This window comes from Heteronotia binoei, chromosome 21 (assembly GCF_032191835.1).
Source record: "Heteronotia binoei isolate CCM8104 ecotype False Entrance Well chromosome 21, APGP_CSIRO_Hbin_v1, whole genome shotgun sequence".
Classification (NCBI taxonomy): Eukaryota; Metazoa; Chordata; class Lepidosauria; order Squamata; family Gekkonidae; genus Heteronotia; species Heteronotia binoei.
Genome location: NC_083243.1, coordinates 160,398,338 through 160,418,390, shown reverse-complemented (window position 1 = coordinate 160,418,390; position 20,053 = coordinate 160,398,338). Strand labels below are relative to the sequence as shown.

General features: G+C 44.0%; 1 protein-coding gene across 2 annotated transcripts in view; it reads left to right on the top strand.

Moving 5' to 3' along the window:
* CD151 (CD151 molecule (Raph blood group)) overlaps positions 1-20,053 on the top strand; it is a 68,289-nt gene that overhangs the window by 32,243 nt on the left and 15,993 nt on the right. Inside the window, exons 2-5 of one of the 2 annotated variants that reach the window (XM_060263206.1) lie at positions 2,576-2,677; positions 7,251-7,442; positions 17,403-17,477; positions 19,676-19,696. In XM_060263206.1, coding sequence (XP_060119189.1) covers positions 2,594-2,677; positions 7,251-7,442; positions 17,403-17,477; positions 19,676-19,696 — 372 coding nt within the window. In that variant the 5' untranslated portion in view covers positions 2,576-2,593. The remainder of the gene's footprint in view (positions 1-2,575; positions 2,678-7,250; positions 7,443-17,402; positions 17,478-19,675; positions 19,697-20,053) is intronic. The other variant, XM_060263207.1, reaches the window with a different exon arrangement.

The following is a 20,053-nucleotide window of genomic DNA, read 5'->3' as shown; positions in this document are numbered from 1 at the left end:
CCCCCTCCCCTCCCCCCGCGCTGTGTCCCGCCTGGCGCTCCGCTCACCTCCCTGCTGCCGCTAAAAGTGGCGGCATTCCACTTGCTCCCTTCCCCCTGGGGCTCACCAGCTAAAAGAAAGCTTTGCTGGCTTCGCAGCCCATGCCTGCACGTTTTGTTAAGAGTCAAAACACGCAGGCGAGAGCTGCAAAACCAGCTAAACTTACTTTTAGCCGGTGAGCCCCAGGGGGAAGGGAGCGAGCAGAGCACCGCTGCTTTTAGTGGTGGTGGGCAGGCAAGCAGAGCGCTTGGAGGGATGGGATGCCACTCCTGGGGGGTGGGCGGGTGGCGGCAGCCCGGAGGGGGCTAGCGGCGGGAGGGGGGAGAGAGGCAAGCTAAGCGCTTGCCTGGGGCACCGGAGGGGGAGCAAGAGCCCAATTTGGTGCCCCCCCACCTTTCGGTGCCCTAGGCATCCGCCTAGTTTGCCTAGTAGGAGGGCCGGCCTTGAGCCCCACCCCCTGTTTCCAGCAGCCCTTAGTCTGGCCATGAAGAGCTGGGAGCTCCATGTGCTGGCTTGTTTTCCACTGCCATGAGCCTGAACGGTAGGTTCTTGGGTGAATGGGAGGAGAGACCTCTAGACTGCACAGGCTGCAAGGGCAGCTAGAGTCCTTTCGGGGTGGGGAGGGAGGGTGGCCACAACATGTCTCCCCCAGCCAGTGTGTACAAGTTGCTCACGTTCCCTGCTGTTCCTGGTTGGGGAAGGGCACAGGAAAGCAGGGACATGGGGAGGGAGCGCAGATACAAGTCAGCCTTCTTTTGAACTTCGGAATTGGAAGTTGATCAGTGCAGGCTGAGCTATAGGAAAGGTAGAAGGGGAATTGGAGCTTACATGCAATTTAAATCACACTGGAGGGGGGAGGGAGAGGGGTGACCCCTGGCCTCTCCAGCTTCTTGCTCTCACCCCCATGGCCCCCTCCTACAGCCTCCCTCGGGCCCCCTCTGATTTCCTCTCAGCAGAAGTACTTTAATGGTACCATGGACATTTTTAAAATCACCCTATGAAATGTTTTAGTTTAGCTTGATTATATTTCAAGAAATAGGAACATGAGAAACCTTCTTCCAGCTTGGAGTTTTGGAGCATTCTCAATGTCCTGATAAAATCTGAGAAATCTTTTTGCCATTCATTTAATATCAGTGTTGGTATTATAATTTGTAATTTCTCAATGAGGAAAAACGCAGCAATACCCATTCTATAATGCAGTTTGTCTATCTTTATACTTCATAGGAAACTCCCCTCAGGACTGAAATCAAAGTTCTCTCCCCCCATCCTAAACAAACTATAGCTGACCACTTATTTTTCCTCCCTAAAACTTTGTGCACTTATCTAATAATATTGAAATGTTTTGCTGTCATTTCTCTGTAAATTGTGTGGTCTAAAAACAATTCACAGAATTAAAGATATATGTTCAGCTTGGGCAAATTTGTTGGGCCATGTCTTGTACCACAGTTTTTTCAAACCAGGTTCACTGGCCATGTTTCTTCTGAGGATTTCTGGGGATTACATGCTGCTTGGGATCACTAACAGATAGATCCCTGCCGCCTTGTAAAACTACAATTCCCAGGATTCCTTTGTGGTGCGCTATGGCTGTTTTTATTTGTATACCACAGCTGTTCTTTTTAGAGGCTGCTGCCACTGAATAATATGTTATCTGATATAGATAAAGTCTTCTGTCCATAGAATAATAAATCTTTCATCCTTTATGAGCAGTAAATCCATAAGAAAAATAGGTGGAAATGAGGTTCTAGGACAAACTGATTCATTTGAAGTTACCACTCATATTTTGTCAGAGCAGTGTGGTAATTTTTCACGATGGCTGCATTGTCAGGCAGCTAAGAGCGGAGCCTTGCCATTCTCTTCCTGATGCTATCTTGGATGAATGTTGTCATCTCAGAGCCTCTCTCCTCATGTAAATGCTCTCTGCTGACAACTGTGCTCTCACATCTGCCAAGAGAAAAAGAAAATATTTTCTTGTAAATTGAACAAAAGGGACAGGTTGAAATGGGCTTGATTTGGATGAACATATTCCCCTCGCTATGGGTTTACCCCCAGTGTTCATGTACTGAGTGGGCAGCATACTTCCCAAATGAAAGGGAAATAAAAGAAAATACTTTTGTATTGCAAACTGTAACTACGGTAAACCCAATGATAGCTTGCTCTTTCTGATATCAAGAAAACATGAACCAGACCAATTGCTGTTTTGTGGAGCTTTTTAATAACAGTGATTTACTCTACTCAGCCAAGTGTATCTTCAGGAATATTTTCCTCTATATAATTTCCACCCTATTAGCATCAACATGGAGTTTCAACTTGGTGCTGTCTCTCTGGGAATTTTATATTGAAAGGGATGTAAGCCTTCTGTGTCATTGCACCTAACGATTAAAGTCCAGACCTGGCCTTGAACTAATACATTTTGCTTCTGCTTGTGATAGTTTTATTTTAAGAGCTGTCTTCATGAGGTTTTTGAAGACTGATCTGATTAGAAATAAAAGAACTCTAACAGAGCTTACTTTTCTTTTTTCTTCTTTCATTTCCACAGCTCTACTTAGTGGTGACAATGCGCGAATATAATGAAAACAAGGAGACATGTGGGACCATCTGCCTCAAATACCTGCTCTTCATCTTCAACTTCTTTTTTTGGGTAAGATTAGGGTTGCCAGGTCTGACTCAAGAAATATCTGGGGACTTTGGAGTGGAGCCAGGAGACGTTGGAGGTGGAGTCAGGAGCAAGGATGTGACAAGCACAATTGAACTCCAAAGAGAGGTCTGTCCATCATATTTAAAAGGACCATACTCCTTTTAAATGCCTTCCCTCCATTTGGAATAATGAAGTATAGGGGCACCTTCTTTTAGGGCTCATAGAATTGAACCCCTTGGTCCAGTTTTTTTGAAACTTAGGGGTTTTTTTGAGGAGAGGCACCAGATGCTATGTTGAAAATTTGGTGCCTCTAACTAAAAAAAACAGCCCCCTGAGAGTTCAAGATACCCACAGATCAATTTTCCATTATACCCTATGGGAACCGGTCTCCATAGGGAATAATGGAGTGCCCAGCAGACATGTCCCTTCCCTTCCTGCTTTCTGATGACCCTGAAGTGGGGGGAGAGCCTCCAAACTGGAGGATCCCCTGCCCCCCACCTGGGGATGGCAGCCCCAGGTAAGATGCCAGCTGTAACCATTTGTGTACCTCACTGCTATACACTATGAATTTGAGGTGTGGCCAGAGGAAATCCTTGTCCTAATATAACCTTGGCAAGTGCATTGATTCTGTTGATCTCCTCAGAAATTGTTGGATTTCTTGCAAAAGCCAAAACATTGTTGTTGCACCTCCTCCCCATTTTGGGAGAAGGGCCTCTGTTGTTTATTATAAATCAGCTGTTGTTTCCATATTTGGGACAAGATTCATAGAATCATAGAGTTGGAAGGGACTTCCACGGTCGTCTAGTCCAATCCCCTGCACGATGCAAGAAATTCACGAATATCGCACCCCCCAAATTCACAGGATCTGCATTGCTGTCAGATTGCCACCTAACCTCTGTTTAAAAACCTCCAAAGAAGGAGAGTGCACCACCTCCTGAGGAAGCCTGTTCCACTGAGGAACCGCTCTGTCAGGAAGTTCTTCCTAAAAGGTTATCATCTTATCTCTATGTTCTGCATCGCCTGCAGTACAAAGCTTTCCGCCAGACCTTTGGTTGAGGCAACCAGGGATCCAGAAGCATCCTAGCCCCACCGATGCTGCTGACACCACTGATACTATTTAAGTATCATACATACTGTATGTAGCTCAGTTCACAAAGTTGAAGATAAACTGATTCCATCTGGAAACCTTGTGTTCTCATGATGTTATTGTTTTTACTGAATTAAATTGTTATTTATATTGATTGCTTTTATATGTTTATTTTGTGTTGTGATCTGCCTTGAGCCCACTTGAGGGGAGGGCGGAATATAAATTTGAATTATAAATAAATAAATAAATAAATCACCTACAGGCAACCCACCAGCCAGGTTCCAGAAGGCCATTGCTTCTGAGTCTGTTGCTTCATTTGTGAACTATTGTATTGAAAGACTGTTAGTGAATTAAAAAGGGAAAGAGGCTTGTTGTTATGAACATATGAAGCTGCCTTATACTGAATCAGACCCTCAGTCCATCAAAGTCAGTATTGTCTACTCAGACTGGCATGGCTCTCCAGGGTCTCAAGCTGAGGTTCTTCACGCCTACTTGCCTGGATCCCTTCTAGTTGGAGATGCTGGTTATTGAACCTGGGACCTTCTGCTTACCAAGCAGATGCTCTACTACTGAGCCACCATCCCTCCCAAAACAGACACCCTGTGAGGTAGGTGGGGCTAAGAGAGCTCTTACAGCAGCTGCCCTTTCAAGGACAACTCCTGTGAAAGCTATGGCTGACCCAAGGCCATTCCAGCTGCTGCAAGTGGAGGAGTGGGGAATCAAACCCGGTTCTCCCAGATAAGTGTTCGCACACTTAACCACTAGCCCAAACTGGCTCTTAAACTGTTTCTGCACTAAGACTATTTAATAATCTCCTTCTATGCCATAAATGTAACTGAAATTCATTATTTTATATAGTAATTAAATGCAATTTATTGGCCACCCTTTGCTGCGAGCAGGACTCAGGACAGCTAAATACAATAAATACTATAAAATAAAAGTAAAGTAAAACAACATTAAAATATAGTATCAACAGTGAAAACAGAACACAGTCCAAGATGACGGTAAAATTTCAGTACCCACTTGCTCCCTGAGACCGAGGGAATGTAGGGAGGAAATTAAAAGTTTGTAATAAAACTGGGCTGAAGTTGAACCCAGCGAAGACAGAGGTCCTTTGTGTGGGTCGCAGCGCTCTGGGAAGGGAAATAGCTCTCCCGGCCTTCGACGGCGCGCCATTGAAAGCAGCGAGCCAGGTAAAGAGCCTGGGTGTTTTACTGGAGCCTTCATTATTGATGGAGGCCCAGATAGCAGCCACTGCCAAGTCAGTATTCTTCCATCTGAAGCGGGCAAGGCAGTTGGCCCCTTTCCTTGAGCGCCGGGACCTTGCAACAGTAAGCTACGCAACGGTCACCTCAAGATTGGACTACTGTTACGCCCTCTACTTGGGGCTACCTCTGTGCCGGACTCGGAGACTGCAGCTAGTGCAGAACGCGGCGGCCAGGCTGTTGTTGGGACTCCCAAAATGGGAACATATACGGCCGGGGCTACGTGAACTGCACTGGCTGCCGATTATATACCGGGTCCAGTACAAAGTGTTGGTCATTACCTTTAAAGCCTTATATGGCCGAGGACCCGCCTACCTGAGGGACCGTCTTTCCCCATATGAACCCCAGAGAGCACTGAGGTCAGCCGGGAAAAATCTAATGACTATCCCTGGGCCGAAAGAGATTAAATATCAGAATACCAGAGCACGGGCCTTTTCAGTCGCGGCCCCTGCCCTATGGAACCAACTCCCTGAGGAGGTGCGGGCCCTGCGGAACCTTGATCAGTTCCGCAGGGCCTGCAAGACCACCCTCTTTAAACTTGCACATTCGGACTGCTAAAGAAGACCGCTAATTAAGGATCCGCCAATGCGGTTTAAAGACCTATACTGCTGTGTATATACTGGCAGAACTAGCGTCAAACACCATCAACACTGTCAGACGAAGTTATTTAATTGTATATATTGGATTTAATGCTGTTAAGTTTAATGTTTTATATTTTTAAATGGTTTTATCTATTATTGTATGTTTTTATGAAATGTTGTTAGCCGCCCTGAGCCTGCCGAGGTGGGGAGGGCGGGATATAAATAAAATTTATTATATTATTATTATTATAAATAATAATAATAATAATAGGAAAACTCAGTAGACCATTCACTATGTTAGAGTATTTTTCTGAAGTGGGGCTCAAGTCACATTTTCTGTGCATTCTTTTTTCATTTCAATTACATATATAGTCAGAGAAGGAGATTCTAACCCACTAATATTAAATATCTACACTTAGGAGCCCAAATTGTTGTCCTGTTTAATTGGTCAGAATGAAACAAAGAGAACTGTCAGAAGAAGTGGGTTAGGTTTAAGCTGCATCTATACCTTGTTGCTCTACTGTTGGGCTAGAGCAATAATTCACAACTGGATCATTATGTGTGGACAAGTCAGTCCAGTTTGAATGATTGTTGTATTGTGTTCAACACTGTGCCCCAGTCTTGTAGAGAAGGGTTTCCCAAACTCCACCCCCTCCCCCCGGCCCGGTTATTTTGACACTTCTCCTTCGTGGCAGCGAGGGGGGGTGTCGGACGGCAGGGAGTGGGGGCCCAGCTGCTTACAAGCCGCGGACCGGTCTCGGTCCGGGACCCGGGGTTTGGGAACCTCTGTTGTAGAGCATAGTGTCTGGTAGAGCAGCAAGTGGGCATTTGGCATTCCAAAAACATTTTTTTGATCAAATATTACCAAGTATGTTTAAGTTTCTGCAGTGTCAATAATCAACTTAATAGTTCTGCTCTTTGATTTTCTGGTGCAACATCAGGATTTGTCAAAGAGTTACAGTTTCTTTTCTTTTGTTAAAATCAAGAGAGAGCCTTTTCCTCTTTATATATAAAGTTTCCAGTGCAGACAGAGAATTGGAGGAAGGGATTACTCTGCGGTGCTTGTGACAAGCAAGATTGTGATGGATAGGATGAATCCTAAGCCATGATTTTAATGACTGACATCTGCTTGTATTCTGTTTATTGTTTGGCTGTGTGTGCAGTTAACAGCAGGTAGCCAGTAGAAGCAGCTTTGCTGTGCTGATTGGTTTGCCCCAGTCGCTGGAGCCTTCACTACTATCCTTGCTACCAAATGGCACCAGAATGAAAATTTTAAAATGTAAACCGGAACCTGTGCATTGGCATTCCTTCTTTTATGGAGTATTTGGCTAGAATAAAACAATAGTCTATCAATAATATTTGACTGGACTACCAGAAGGAGCAGATCTTGCTCTATTGGAAATTCAATATAGTATGAATTCCTCTTTAGCTGGAATATTTTTGATGGGATACTGGTGCATCCACTCAGTTCTGTGAGATGAACAACAGTACCATGAAGTACTATGAAATAGCACATCATAGACTAGATCCCTATCAGGCCTTCGTGAATCACCACTGGCAAGGGAATACATTTCCCTTGAAAGGTGATCCTGTTTTATATTAAAAAGGGACAACCTTCTTCTCACTTCATTTTCCTCTCCCAGCTGGCAGGTGGTGCTGTGATGGCAGTAGGCATCTGGACCCTAATAGAAAAGAGTGACTACATTAGCCTTCTGCAGTCTAATACATACATGGCAACAGCCTACATCCTGGTGGTGGCAGGAGTTGTCGTCATGATCACTGGCATCTTAGGCTGCTGTGCCACATTCAGAGAGCAGCGAAACCTGCTGAGAGTGGTGAGTTTTCTTCTCATAAATACGTGGGTATGGGATTGCACATATAGAAGGAGAGCCATATTGCTACAGCAGGGAAATATGAGTAAACAGAAATGGATGCAGAAAAGGATCTGTGGACTAGACACAGTCTCGCTAAGGGCTACTTCATGTAGTGGTCTGTCTGGCATTGATATTAATGCCTACGTTGCAGAAAGCTTGTAAAGCTTAGGAGCAACAATTGGTATTGTTCCAGATAAGTTATAGATGGGGGAAACTGCCTGGCACGGCAAAAAAAAAAAAGTGAAGTGACTCTCTGCATTCTTGCTGTGTGATCTTTTGTTGTCGTATGTATGAATACTGAGAGGATGAAGAACATTTCATCAAGATTTGTGAAGTTATTTTGAAAGATGACACACAATGCTTCTGGTGACTCATGACTATACTGGAGCTGACATAGGCTGTAGACCATAGCAGTCCATTTTGGCAAGCACACAATAACTCACTGAGTGAGAGAGTTTCCCTTTTTTGTTTTGTCTTTCTAAGCCAGGAATTACAGATGAACAATCTGGTGCTCTTTGTTATTTTGGCTCTTTGTTATTTTGCCACAGAAAACTAATAATTGTCTCTTGAAAACAAAAGATCTTTTTGTCCCCCTCCCCCAATGTGAGTGGCTGGTTGTGACAGATCTGTTGTCTCCTGTCACTCACCCTCCACTTTAGTTGGCCTTGAGTAACAAGGAAATACACACAAAATGTACTTAGTGCCCTCCACCCAGGCTGAATTGGTTTGAAGGTTTTACCAGATCTAAGCTCCATGTATACCCAAAACAGATGCCGGCAAGGCTAAAGAACAGCAGCTTCTTTATCTACTAAGCATTGAGATACTGACAGTGAAAGTCGTATGAAGTTATACTTTTAATCATGATGATGATCCACAGAGTGAGCATGTTTTTACAGCATGATTTAGTAATCGTATTCAGAAAATGCTCTGTAATTATGGTTGGAAGAAATTACCTAAGTGGGCCATCAAAGTAAAAAAGAAGTTCTTTTCTGCCCCACCTCCACACACATCTGAGATGATGCTTTCCCACTTTCTTCTCCACACACATCTGAGATGATGCTTCTCCCACTATGCAGGCTTCAGATGCTACCACAACCAGAGCAAAACGCTAGGCAAGGAGCAACTGTGGGCCCTGAAATTTTTCTTTTGAAGGTCATCCTGGTGGATGACCTGCACTGGGAGGTGGACAGAGGGATTGCAACTTGATCCTCTCAGCAGCTTTCAATAAATTGATCATGGTATCTCCCTGGACCATCTTTTTGGGTTGGGACTGGGAGGTGCAGTTTTGGGGTGGTTCTGTTTCTACGTGAGGGCAGGTGTCAGAAAGTAGTGCGGGGGGACTACTGTTCAGTGCCTTAAGCTCTGGCCTGTGGAGTCCCACAAGACTCCATCTGGTCTCCTATGATTTTCTTCTTCTTACTGTTCTTCTGATTCAAAGGTCTTAAACAAATTGAAATCCAGTCCTTTTACAGACAATTAGCACAGCTAAATATTTATTGATTACTAAGGTAGTTTTCCAGTCTTGATCTACAAGGAATAACTGGACAGTTTTTTGAGATGATAAATTCGCATAACCTATGAAGAGGGAGAACAAATGTTTTTTTTTCATATCAGACCAGATTTCATACTCCAATAAAATATGTTCTAGCGACTCAAGCTAATCAGATTCACATTTGCAAACTCAGTCCAAATACTACAGGAAGGGTGGGCTAAAACTCAAATCAATCAATCAATAAAATAAATATGTCTGTGAGTTAGCCTTCCAGCATGGAGTGGATATGGCCCCTACAACCCACTCCAGTCAACATCCTGGCTGCAATACACATTCTACAGTATAAATGTTCTTCTTCAGTCACTTGCTTTGAGTGCTCTGTAACTGTCTGCTTCGTAGGCACTTCAGTGTGGTGCACTTTTTGTAGGCTGGATTATCTTGGGCAAGGCAGAAGGCCTTTCTTTTGGGGGCAGTCAGTTGGCTTAGATTCCCACAGCCTTCCAGTAATCCTCTTATTCTGTTGTTCTGTTCTGATCATTCCTGTGTCAAATGATCTTTGGGTTACCAAATCAAAATTGGGAGAAATAATAAAATACTCTTTATAGATGGAAGGGGGTATGATTTTACATATGCTCATTAAGAGTTGATCTGACAGTCCTGATCACACTGCTAGAGTGGTGGGAAAAAATGATAACCTCAGTGTGCAGGAGGAGGGTGGTGGTATACTTTCAAGTGAGATAATCTATGAGACCATAGGAAAGTACATTTCATCGGTGGATTCCTTTCCTGTAATTTATCTGCCTGACAAAGGGATGATGTCAGTAGTGATGTGTAACTTGCCTCCCTCAAAAGAAGAGCAAATCTTTTTGATAAGGTGTGCTTCTATTCTTTTTGGTAGCAGAGGATCCAGTCTTAGTTAGCCAGCACTGCTAGATTAATCATTCCCATGGCATAAAAGGGTATTTTGTTGCTACATGGGCTTCATCGGTTAACTTGTAGAGCGTGGGTAGAAATAGCTGAGATTGTGCTACCATGCTCGTCTCTGGAATGTAGAGGAATGTTTGTGCAAGTTATCCTCATACATAGCTACTGAATCCCAGCAGAGATGGAACAGAGAATCTGATCAGTATATACTGAGGTGTTTTGATACAACAGTCTGAAGAGATACAGATTTGTCACAGTGAATCATTTCCCTCCAGGAAACCTAAGCTTTTAGGATGCAAAATTTGCTTCCTTGTTTGGTCAATGATTCAGCCTTATTTTTGTTATACAATCCTATACGACTTAAATCTATCAATGATAAAAACTATAATTTTATTACAAAACATACATAATGGTAATTGTGTTTGTGTTACATATATCACAAAAAAATGTTTCCAGATTTAAGATTTCTATATTCGTATTCATTTTATAGGCAGTGAGTTTGCTGCAGTTGCTTTGAATTGATTAAATTCCTGTGAGTTCTTGAAAACACAGAATCCCAGTTGAGTCCAAACTAAGTGTGGCTATTAATTGACTTGTCTTTTTAAAGAGACCCCTGAGTAGCTTGACCAGGGAAATCCCTGCAGTGCACTATGACTTCTTTTGAAACAGCTGTCTGCCAGTTCCTGAAATTGTTCTGCAGCCTACTATGTAGCAAGCATGCCCCTGGCATTTGTCCAGTTGAGAAATCCTCCCTACAAGAAGTCCAGCTATTCCAACAGCCTGTCTGCCTCAAGGAATTAAACATTCCACTGTCACCTAACAAGCTTGTGATGAGCTTCTACTCATGTCAGTGGAAGGGGGTTACATTTCAAGACAACTGTTGTTAGTGGAAGGGGGTTACATTTCATTTGAGAAAGAGAAACACCTATAGCTGTGAAAACTATTGGGAGGCTATAGTTCAGTGGTAAAAGATATGCTTTGCATGTATGTGATCCCCCCAGCTTCAGTTTCTTGCACCTAAAAGTGAGCGTTTCGGTATGCAATTGTTGAAGCCACAATCAATTTGTTAAGACTTTGTGGTGCTAAAATACACTTTGTTCCATTCTAAAATAATTTGGGGTACAAAGCCTAGGAAAAACCTCTTTTTTGCAAAGCCACTGTCAGTCAGTACAGTGCAAGCGAAAGTAGCTTCATTAGCTAATAGCATTATTTTTAAAAAGTCTAATTACACTTGCATGTTGAACGTCTGTGATGTGAAGTTGTACCTTAGTGAATTATGGCCTCTTTTCCTCAGGGGCACTAGACTAGAACCAGTATGAAATGCCTGGGAATAAAATCAGTAGGGTGGGGCACTCTGGATCATAATGTAAAATGGAATGAGTATGTAGTGATCTTGCTTATTTCTTTCAAGGTATTCTGTATTTTACTGCACTGCCTCAAGTTCAGTAGATGGGTTTTGTCCTCTTAATAAGCAAATAGTTACCTAATCTATTGGCAGACATTGAACAAAATATTGACTTGCTCTGCTTCTGAACAAGCTCAGCTTTGTTGGAGTTTATGTACTTGCTGGAAAAGAATCTAAATGTTAGAAAAATCTCTGTTACAAAAAGGTGAGATCTTTTCCTGTCCTTTGGACGTGCTCCTTGTATTGGAGCTCTGTGAGAAACTCTCCTATCTTCACCCTTTCCAGTTTTCTTAACCCAGTGGCTACAACAACTTCCTTATTGTAATTGTTTAGATCAAATGTCAGTAATTAAACCAGCCACAGGTCCTGGCTTACACAATATTCTGAAGGCACCTTGTTTAGGCTGAAACACTGGTTGAGACTGCCTTGGGGCCTTGTTTATATTGTCCTAGCTTAGTGGAGTATCATATGTACAAGTAGTAGTAATTTCCGATCCTCATCTTCCACTGCATTCACATTTTCAGTGATATTGGTCCACTGCACTCACCATACACTACAGTACTCACCTCTGAACCTATAGGCAACACCTGCAGCAACGGGACAGGCCCATAAATACTATCAGCGGATCTATCTCATCACGCTATGGCAATCCTGGGACCTCTTAGAACTGTGGTGGCGAACCTACAGTACGGGTGCCAGAGGTGGCACTCAGAGCCCTCTCTGTGGGCATGTGTGCTCCCTCACCCCCCATGCATGAGGGTTGGCTCCCCCCGCAGCCCTGCCATCGCCCACCTTCCCCGGGGCTGCAATGCAGCCACGCTCTGTGGCCCCCCTCCTCCTCAGAGGTGTGCTGAGCCACGCTGCGCTGAAGCTGGACCCTACTGGCTTTAATGCGGCCGGTGTGCCTTCTAACTCTTTGAAGCCCACGTGGGAGAAGGCCTCACTTCCCTCACTTCTGTTAGAAGTTAGAAGGCGCGCCAGCCGCATCGAAGCTGGTAGGGTCCAGCTTTGGTGCAGCATGCCTCAGTGCGCCTCTTAGGAGGAGGGGGGCCATGGAGCGTGGCTGCATTGCAGCTCTGGGGAGGAAGGGAAGGTGGGGGGCGGTGGCAGTTGGGCCACGGGGGGGGGGAAGCCAAGCCTCGTGCATGGGGGGAGGGCGAGGGAACACACATGGCCACAGAAAGGGCTCTGAGTGGCTTGGTTTGGAGAGGGATTTAAAGAAACAAATGCCTTCTCCAAGCTGGCTGATGGGGCGGTGGGGGCTTCGAGAGCCACACAATAGTTGTGAAAGAAGTATCTGTAGTTCCCAAGTCATGGTTTGACCACCCCTGCTCCACGTGGTAGCTGGAGGTTGCTGGCTTTTACAACTGATCTCCAGGCGATGGAGTTCAGTTCGCCTGGAGAAAATATCTGCTTTGGAAGGTGGACCCTATGACATTATGCTCTTCTGAGCATGGGTGCAGAACAGGGTTGCCAACCCCCAGGTGGTGACTGGAAATCTCCTGGGATTACAACGAATCTCCAGGCGATAAGAGATCAGTTTTCCTGGAGAAGACGGCTGCTTTGGAAAGTGGACTCTGGAGTCCTATCTCATTGAAGCTCCTCCTCTCCCCAAACTCAGGCTCCTTCCCCCAAATCTCCAGGTATTTTCCAACCCAAACCTGGCAACCCTAACTGGGCCTCCTTCAGAGAGACAGCAGGGCACTCTAACCTTTTTGAGCTCGTGGGCACCTTTGAAATTCTGACAATGCAGCCCCTAAGCACAACACACAGAGGAAGATTCCTTGCAGGTGTTCTTGCAGTTTTAGGGAGGGGGTTAGATGGGAAAATTCCTTACAGGTGTTCATGCAGTTTTAGGGAGGGGGTTAGATGGTGGCCAAACTTGCTTAACATAAGAGCCACATAGAATAAGGGTCAGATGTGTGAGAGCCACCAAACACGAATGTCAGAGGTAGGTAGGAAGGAAGGAAGGAAGGAAGGAAGGAAGGAAGGAAGGAAGGAAGGAAGGAAGGAAGGAAGGAAGGAAGGAAGGAAGGAAGGAAGGAAGGAAGGAAAATAGATGGTGGGAGGGAGCAGGGAGGGAGAGATAGAAAGAAAGCAACTTGAACTTTAAATGCATTCTCCAAAACCACTGGCTGTCTTGGCTTGAAGAAGTGGTTTAAAAAGACAAATGCCTTCTCTGGTGCAAGCTTCAAGAGCCACACAATGTGTGAAAGAGCCACATGTGGCTCCTGAACCACAGTTTGGCCACCCCTGCACTAGAGAGATGGGTATAAGGCAACTTCATGCTTTCACGTGGCCAAGACCTGGTTGCATTTCATATTTCAAAACTGCTGTGGCACAGTCCAAGCCAAAGAGAAGAAGATAGCATGGGGGTGTGGGGATTGGGGGTGGGGGAAAGATCAGGACCTTGAATCAAGCATGTTTTTTTTTAAGGGATGTGGGTTTATTACAGGAAATGTTGGATCCCACTAATCTGGCAGAAACAGCAGCTGGGATCACCTCTGGTTTAGGAGTGGAAAGGGAGGAACTGCAGGCTTCCTTGCTTTCAAATACGATGCTTCTGATAGCAGTATCTGAGCAAAGCTCTTTCAAACTACAGGGACCATAAGGCAAATTGTTGATAAGCTGTTTTTGAACTGTTGCACTGTTCTGGTTTCCCAGAGCATCTCTGACAAGTGTTTGTTCAGCTGCTTAAAGACTGTCAGTGAGGGGGTTGATTGCACTGTTGAACAACTCTTACTGTTAAAAAGTTTTTCCTATGCCAGTCCTCTCCTGTGCTGCCAGCAGGTACAGCTCCCTGCCCTACCCTGTGACAGCCCTTCTTATACTTCAAAAGAGCAATCATGTCTCCCCCCTCAACCTCCTCTTCTCCAGACTGAATATTCCCAAGTCCCTTAGCCTATCCTCATTGGGCTTGCTCTCCATGGTTACTCGGAAGTAATCTACACTGAGCACTGTGGCACCTACTCTCTACACATGCACAGGATTGCAGTTTTAGTTTAAAGAAAGAAGAAGATACTGGATTTATATCCCGCCCTTAACTCTGACTCTCAGGGTCTCAGAGCAGCTCACAATCTCCTTTATCTTCCTCCCCCACAACAGACACCCTGTGAGGCAGGTGGGGCTGAAAGAAGCTCTCCCAGAAGCTGCCTTTTCAAGGACAGCTCTGTGATAGCTATGGCTGACCCAAGGCCATTCCAGCAGGTGCAAGTGGAGGAGCAGGGAATCAAACCTGGTTCTCCCAGATAAGAGTCCACACACTTAACCTCTATACCAAACTGGCCCTCCTTTCTCACATCAGATTTTCTAGTTAATACAATTCAGACTATCCCTGAAGTTTCCAAGGGTAGCCGTGCTGGTCCATAGTAGAACAACTAGATTCGAGCCCAGGAGCACCTTAGAGACCAACAAGATTTGGGGGAGGGGGCACAAGCTTTCCAGCATTAGAGCTCTCTCAATGAGATAAAAGGAGCTTTGACTCTCAAAAATCTTGTTCTCTAAGGTGCTGCTGGACTCAGATTTAGCCATATAAATCAGTGGACTCCTTTCATCAACTTAATTTATTAACTAACATCATGTATCCCCTGCCTTCCTCTCCCCCAAAAGGACACTGAAGTGGTTTGACACACTCTCCCCTTCTCTTTTATCCTCACAACAAACCTATGAGGCGGGTTAACTCAGAGTATTTTACTGGTCCAAGGTTTCCCAGCAAGCTGCCAGGGCAGTTTGGGCATATGAATCAGAACCTCCCAGATCTGATTTGGACACCCTAACCACCAGCTCCTACTAAACACACTATATTTTAATGTATTCTTTTTTCCTAATGGCAAACTAGAATGATGTTTATAATGTACGTTACATGTTCAAAAATAAATTAGGTGGATAGGAACACCTTTGGGAAAGGCATGTTCTCAGTTTAACCCAGACTTGCAAGCAACAGAGCAATGAACAGCCTCCATTTATTGCCTTATGACACTCTCAGCATCATTCTCCCATTCTGACATGTTATATTTTGTTGGTTTCCTAAGCAAATGCTATCCAGACCGAATGTTCTTTCAGTTTGTTAATTTCACTATGAGTTGTTTTTTTCTAAACTTAAACCTCAATATTCAGGTTAAATTGCCATGTTGGCGCTTTGCGATAAATATGCGGGTTTGAGGTTGCAGTTTGGGAACTTGGTCTCTAAAAGGTTTGCCATCACTGTCTTAGAACATCTAATATCGACCATCTAGCTACTTACCACCATTAGAATTTTAATTGTTGTCTGAAACTTGTACTAGCACCTGTTGATGTTTTAATAATTGTTCTTGTGTTTTTATGTTCTCACTGTTGTTTTATCTTGTTTGAGCATGCTAATCTGATTGCGTGACCCTTAATCTGTGAGCTGCCCTGAGCCTGCCTTTGGCGAGGAGGGCAGGATATAAATTAAATAAATAATAAATAATAGGATTGTGGAGAAACACCATTTTAGGCCTGTGCTTGTCTGGGAGTTGGCTAGAGGAGTCTATAAAACTCCAGGCAAGGCTTTGGCCTAGTCTTTTCCTCCTTCCCCCTCCCCTCCTGTCTGGAAGCAGCACTTCTGAGGAGGCCTCCTAGAGAGACAGGAAGTATTACAGGCTGATCTCCCAGAAGGCTGCAGAAGCGAAAACCAGTTCCTGGGCGGGAACTGGGTTTTATATTAGAAATTTTTGGAGGGAAATGGGAAGTTAAAAGTTGTCAGGGGAAGCTGACAGTCAGTTGAGTTTTGATTTGAGTCTTGGTGACTGGTGAGTCAGTTCTGGATGGTATGGTCAGGGCCAGTTATATATTAGGGAAAGAAGGAGCGTTTATCCCTACTTTCATTTATTACTTCTGTTCACCCTGTATTTAAAAATGCCTGTAAATAGTTATAAATTTTAAATAAATATTTTGTCTGTTTAAAAAGGTAGTCCCTCTGTACCACATAGGTTCCCCAACTGCCTTAGACCATGTTACTTCAAGAGGGGAGTCCAGGGAAGGGGGGAAAGCACACAGTTGGCAAGGGTGCCAATCCTCTAGGGGTCTCCCAAAGAAGGACTTTGGTCTCTGTCATAACCAGGTGCTGGGTTGGCAGAGGACCTTGAGGCCAGACCTCAGAACCGGCAGGAAGGGGGATTTGGGAGTCCTGTTCCTCTTGGTCAGGAACCCCTAAATTGAACAGGTGGTGGCAGCATGCCCTAGTGAGGGGAAGAAGACAAGCTCCCTTCAGGAGTTGGCAACTCAAAAGGGAGTTGACGGGACCAGGTCTGAAGGCAAAATCGGGCTGGTTCCGTCACAAGGATATATGGGCTTTATGGGATAATTAGCTCTCGTGTTGTTCTAAATCTGACCTGTTTTGCCAGGACAGTGTTGTTGTTTTGCTAAGCAATGATACTTTTGGCAGCTGTGACTGAGTCAGTTTGGTAAACAAGGCAAAACTTAAGATTTCCATTATTCATTAAGAAAGATTTCAGAAGGCCAAACTAGACATGAAAGGCTAGATCTGTGGATGCCACCACTATTTTTAAAGCAATTAAAAATAATGCAAGGCAATTCTTGTTCCCTTCTGTTCAGGTTTTCACACACCATATGTGTGGCTGTTTCAGCAGTTGTGTGGAGGGGGAGAACAAGAGTGCCTCAGCCTGCCACATTGCGGGCCTAATGCCTTTGAGATATTTTAAAATTGCTTAAAAATGGCAATAGTATCTAAAGATTTGACCTGAGGATGTCATCACATCTAGTTTGGCCCATAGAATCATGAACTGTGAAGAAAATCAGAAAGCTAGATTAACATTTCTTTTCATCATCAGATAGTATTGAGCTACAACCAGCAAGTTTCCAGAACCCAAAATTTTATATCCAGGTCTGCCACTAGATCTCAGCCCAGCTGCCTTCTTTCTTGTTCTGTGCTGTTCATTTTCTAGGTTTTATGATAGCATTGGCACCCTGTCTCTGTGTGTTCTGTGACATGTTTTGATAGGAGAATGGAATCGCTTTTAGAGTGCTGTGAACATCTTTCTGCTTTAAACTGATTTCCCAGGGCTATTTTCTACAGGTGGCCTAATGCTGCATTTTAACTTCTTTTTTTTAACTCCTGCAGTATTTTATATTGCTGCTGTGCATCTTCCTCCTTGAAATAATTGCTGGAATCCTGGCCTATATCTATTATCAGCAGGTAAGCAACTATTGGGAACAGTTGGCAAAAGGCCATTTGGTCTGACAGGCTGTGTTTGCCATGTGAATAATCCCATTCTTTTAACTCTGTACAAGTCTCTTCCCAGTGAGTACATTGCTACATGTTCCCCTCGTGACAGTTACATCTGTCATTCTGCAGTGGTTTGGTTCTTTCCCGGCCTCCTCCAGTATAAACCAGTACTCCCTTGTCAATAGGAATGGAAACTACAGTGTCTCCTCTGACAGGGAGTGTCACCGTTCTCATTTTCCACCTTTCTCTACAGTGCCCTTGTCAGCATTTTGTGTGTGTGTAGGCCCCTACTGGACAGAAAGCTGACTACACCAAAAAGCCTAAAATGACCAATACTGCAATTCTAAGCAGATATAATCTCTTCTAAGCCTGTTGATTTAGAAAAGTGGAACTCTGCATTGTACTTCAAGAGACTGAAATCCTGAAACGGCAGGTTTTTGTGGGAGAGAAATAAGTTTCACATTGTAGTCTAGATATATGGGCCCGTGCTGCAAATGCCAGGGGAGGGGGTTATTCTAAGGTGTGGTGTGTGAGCCTCCACTTATGTTTTTCAGCATCCAATATAAAAATATGCAGTTCACTGTAAAGCCCTATTTAGGTGCATTTGTATGGCAACATTTTTGAGTAAGACAGTTGATTCAAACTATATAAGTTTATAGCTAAGTTAAAAAAAAAAAAACACCTGGAATTCTCCCTGCCCAGAAATTCCCATATTACCCTGTATATTTAATACAGCATGAACGTAATCAGTAGTTTCAGAGCCAGTTTCAATGTGTGAAAATACTCTTTAACCAAACATTCAGCGACTTGGATCTGCATGAAATATATATTTCTTTCCAGTACATTGTCTTGCATCTTGACATGCGGATATGACTTTGAGTGACTATCAGTCCATGTGCTTCTACTTTAGAACAGTATTTTCTTAATAGCAAAAGAATAGCAAATAAACTTGACCATCTCTGGCTTCAGAAAACCCATGGATGTTGCATAAGCCACTTAGATGCTGATGCCTCAGGCTTTGTGAAAGAATTAGACTTCTTGTCATTAGTCAAAAATGGCTACTGAAAAATAAAGCGGATTGTGCCACTGTGAAAGGGAAGCTTGGTTCAGACTCACGACTGTCACATGGTTTGGCCAATGGGAATGTGTTATTTGTGACTACATATGCTGTCTTCCCTCCAGGGCTGTCTTAACATGTGGGCCTGATGGGGACTTGCTCGTGGGCCCCACAAGCATAGGGGCTCCATACTAATCTGTATATGATGCAGTACTTATCGACCATTTACATTTTTATTCCTGTGAGTAGTTGTCGTAGGGGCCCAGTACACTGCCTTGCCCGGGGCCCATAATGCTGTTAAGACAGCCCTGCTTCGCTCTCATGTGCCTATTTCCTTCTACATTTCTTGGTAATCATAGATTACTATGATATCTGAACTGGTCAAATTATGGTTACAACTAATGGTAAAGCAGAATCAGAAATGCATTTCAGACTGTGGATTTTGATTCTAGTTTGGCAGTTAACTAATTTGTCCAGTTTGGGTGTTGTAGAAAACTAGAATGTGGAGAAGGGAGTGAACATCTGCAAAGGGAGGAGAGGCCTGGCATAGGAAATGTGGGACTCTGAAGCATGTTCACAACAGTCAAGCCATGGTTTCTCCATGTAAAAAAGTTTGACAAGGCATGATTTAGGAATAGGTGATGATTTACACTGCTGCTTGCCTGGTATGTGCACTGGAGATATGCAGGTATCAAAGAGTTGTGCATAATATAACTATGAGGTGTAAATATTAGTAGTGCCCTAATCTCTAACATCACCAATACCCACTTTGGGGGAATCCATAAGTCACATGATAGAGATCACAAGCCAACGCTAAAGGTATGTATGGCATCAGCTTTAATGACATTCAGTGTAAGGTGCTGGATGTGGGGATTTGTAGCCTTGGTGGGTAGCACCACAGGCTGTGGATGACTGTAGTCTTGCAAGCCTCAGTTTGCCTGCCTGCCTGCCTTCCCTTCCTCCCTTGTAAGCCTCCGTTCCCCTTCTTCCCAAAAACCAAGGTGCTTTCTGCCACATTTCCTCCCCTGACTTCTCCGCTTGCTAATGTGCTCTCCTAATAAGTGTATAAACTGTGTTGATCTTTTTTTGCTGCCTCTATTCCATGCTGCAGTTCTTCCCTATGAACCCACAGGTAATTGCTTTTGTCTTTCCTGAGTAAGGCATCTGCTAATTGAGTGGTGTTTATAATTTTGCTTTCAATGCAAACAAATCTTCTATCCCCCTCCCCTTCTGTTTATGCTAGTTAGCGGCATCTTTTGGGTTCCAATCAGAGCAGTTATTTGGCACAAACAAATGTGTTTCCATACACTCTTGTGCTGCCCTCTTATTCATGCAGAATTTAATGCTGCATTTTAATGCAAAATCCTAGCTTTGTTTTCTTGAGCATGTGCTCTCCTCTTCCAGTCGCAATAGCACAGCTTTTAATGTAAAAGGTCCCAGACTGAATTCTTGGCATCTGTAGTTTATAGGATCTTGGCTAGTGGGACTG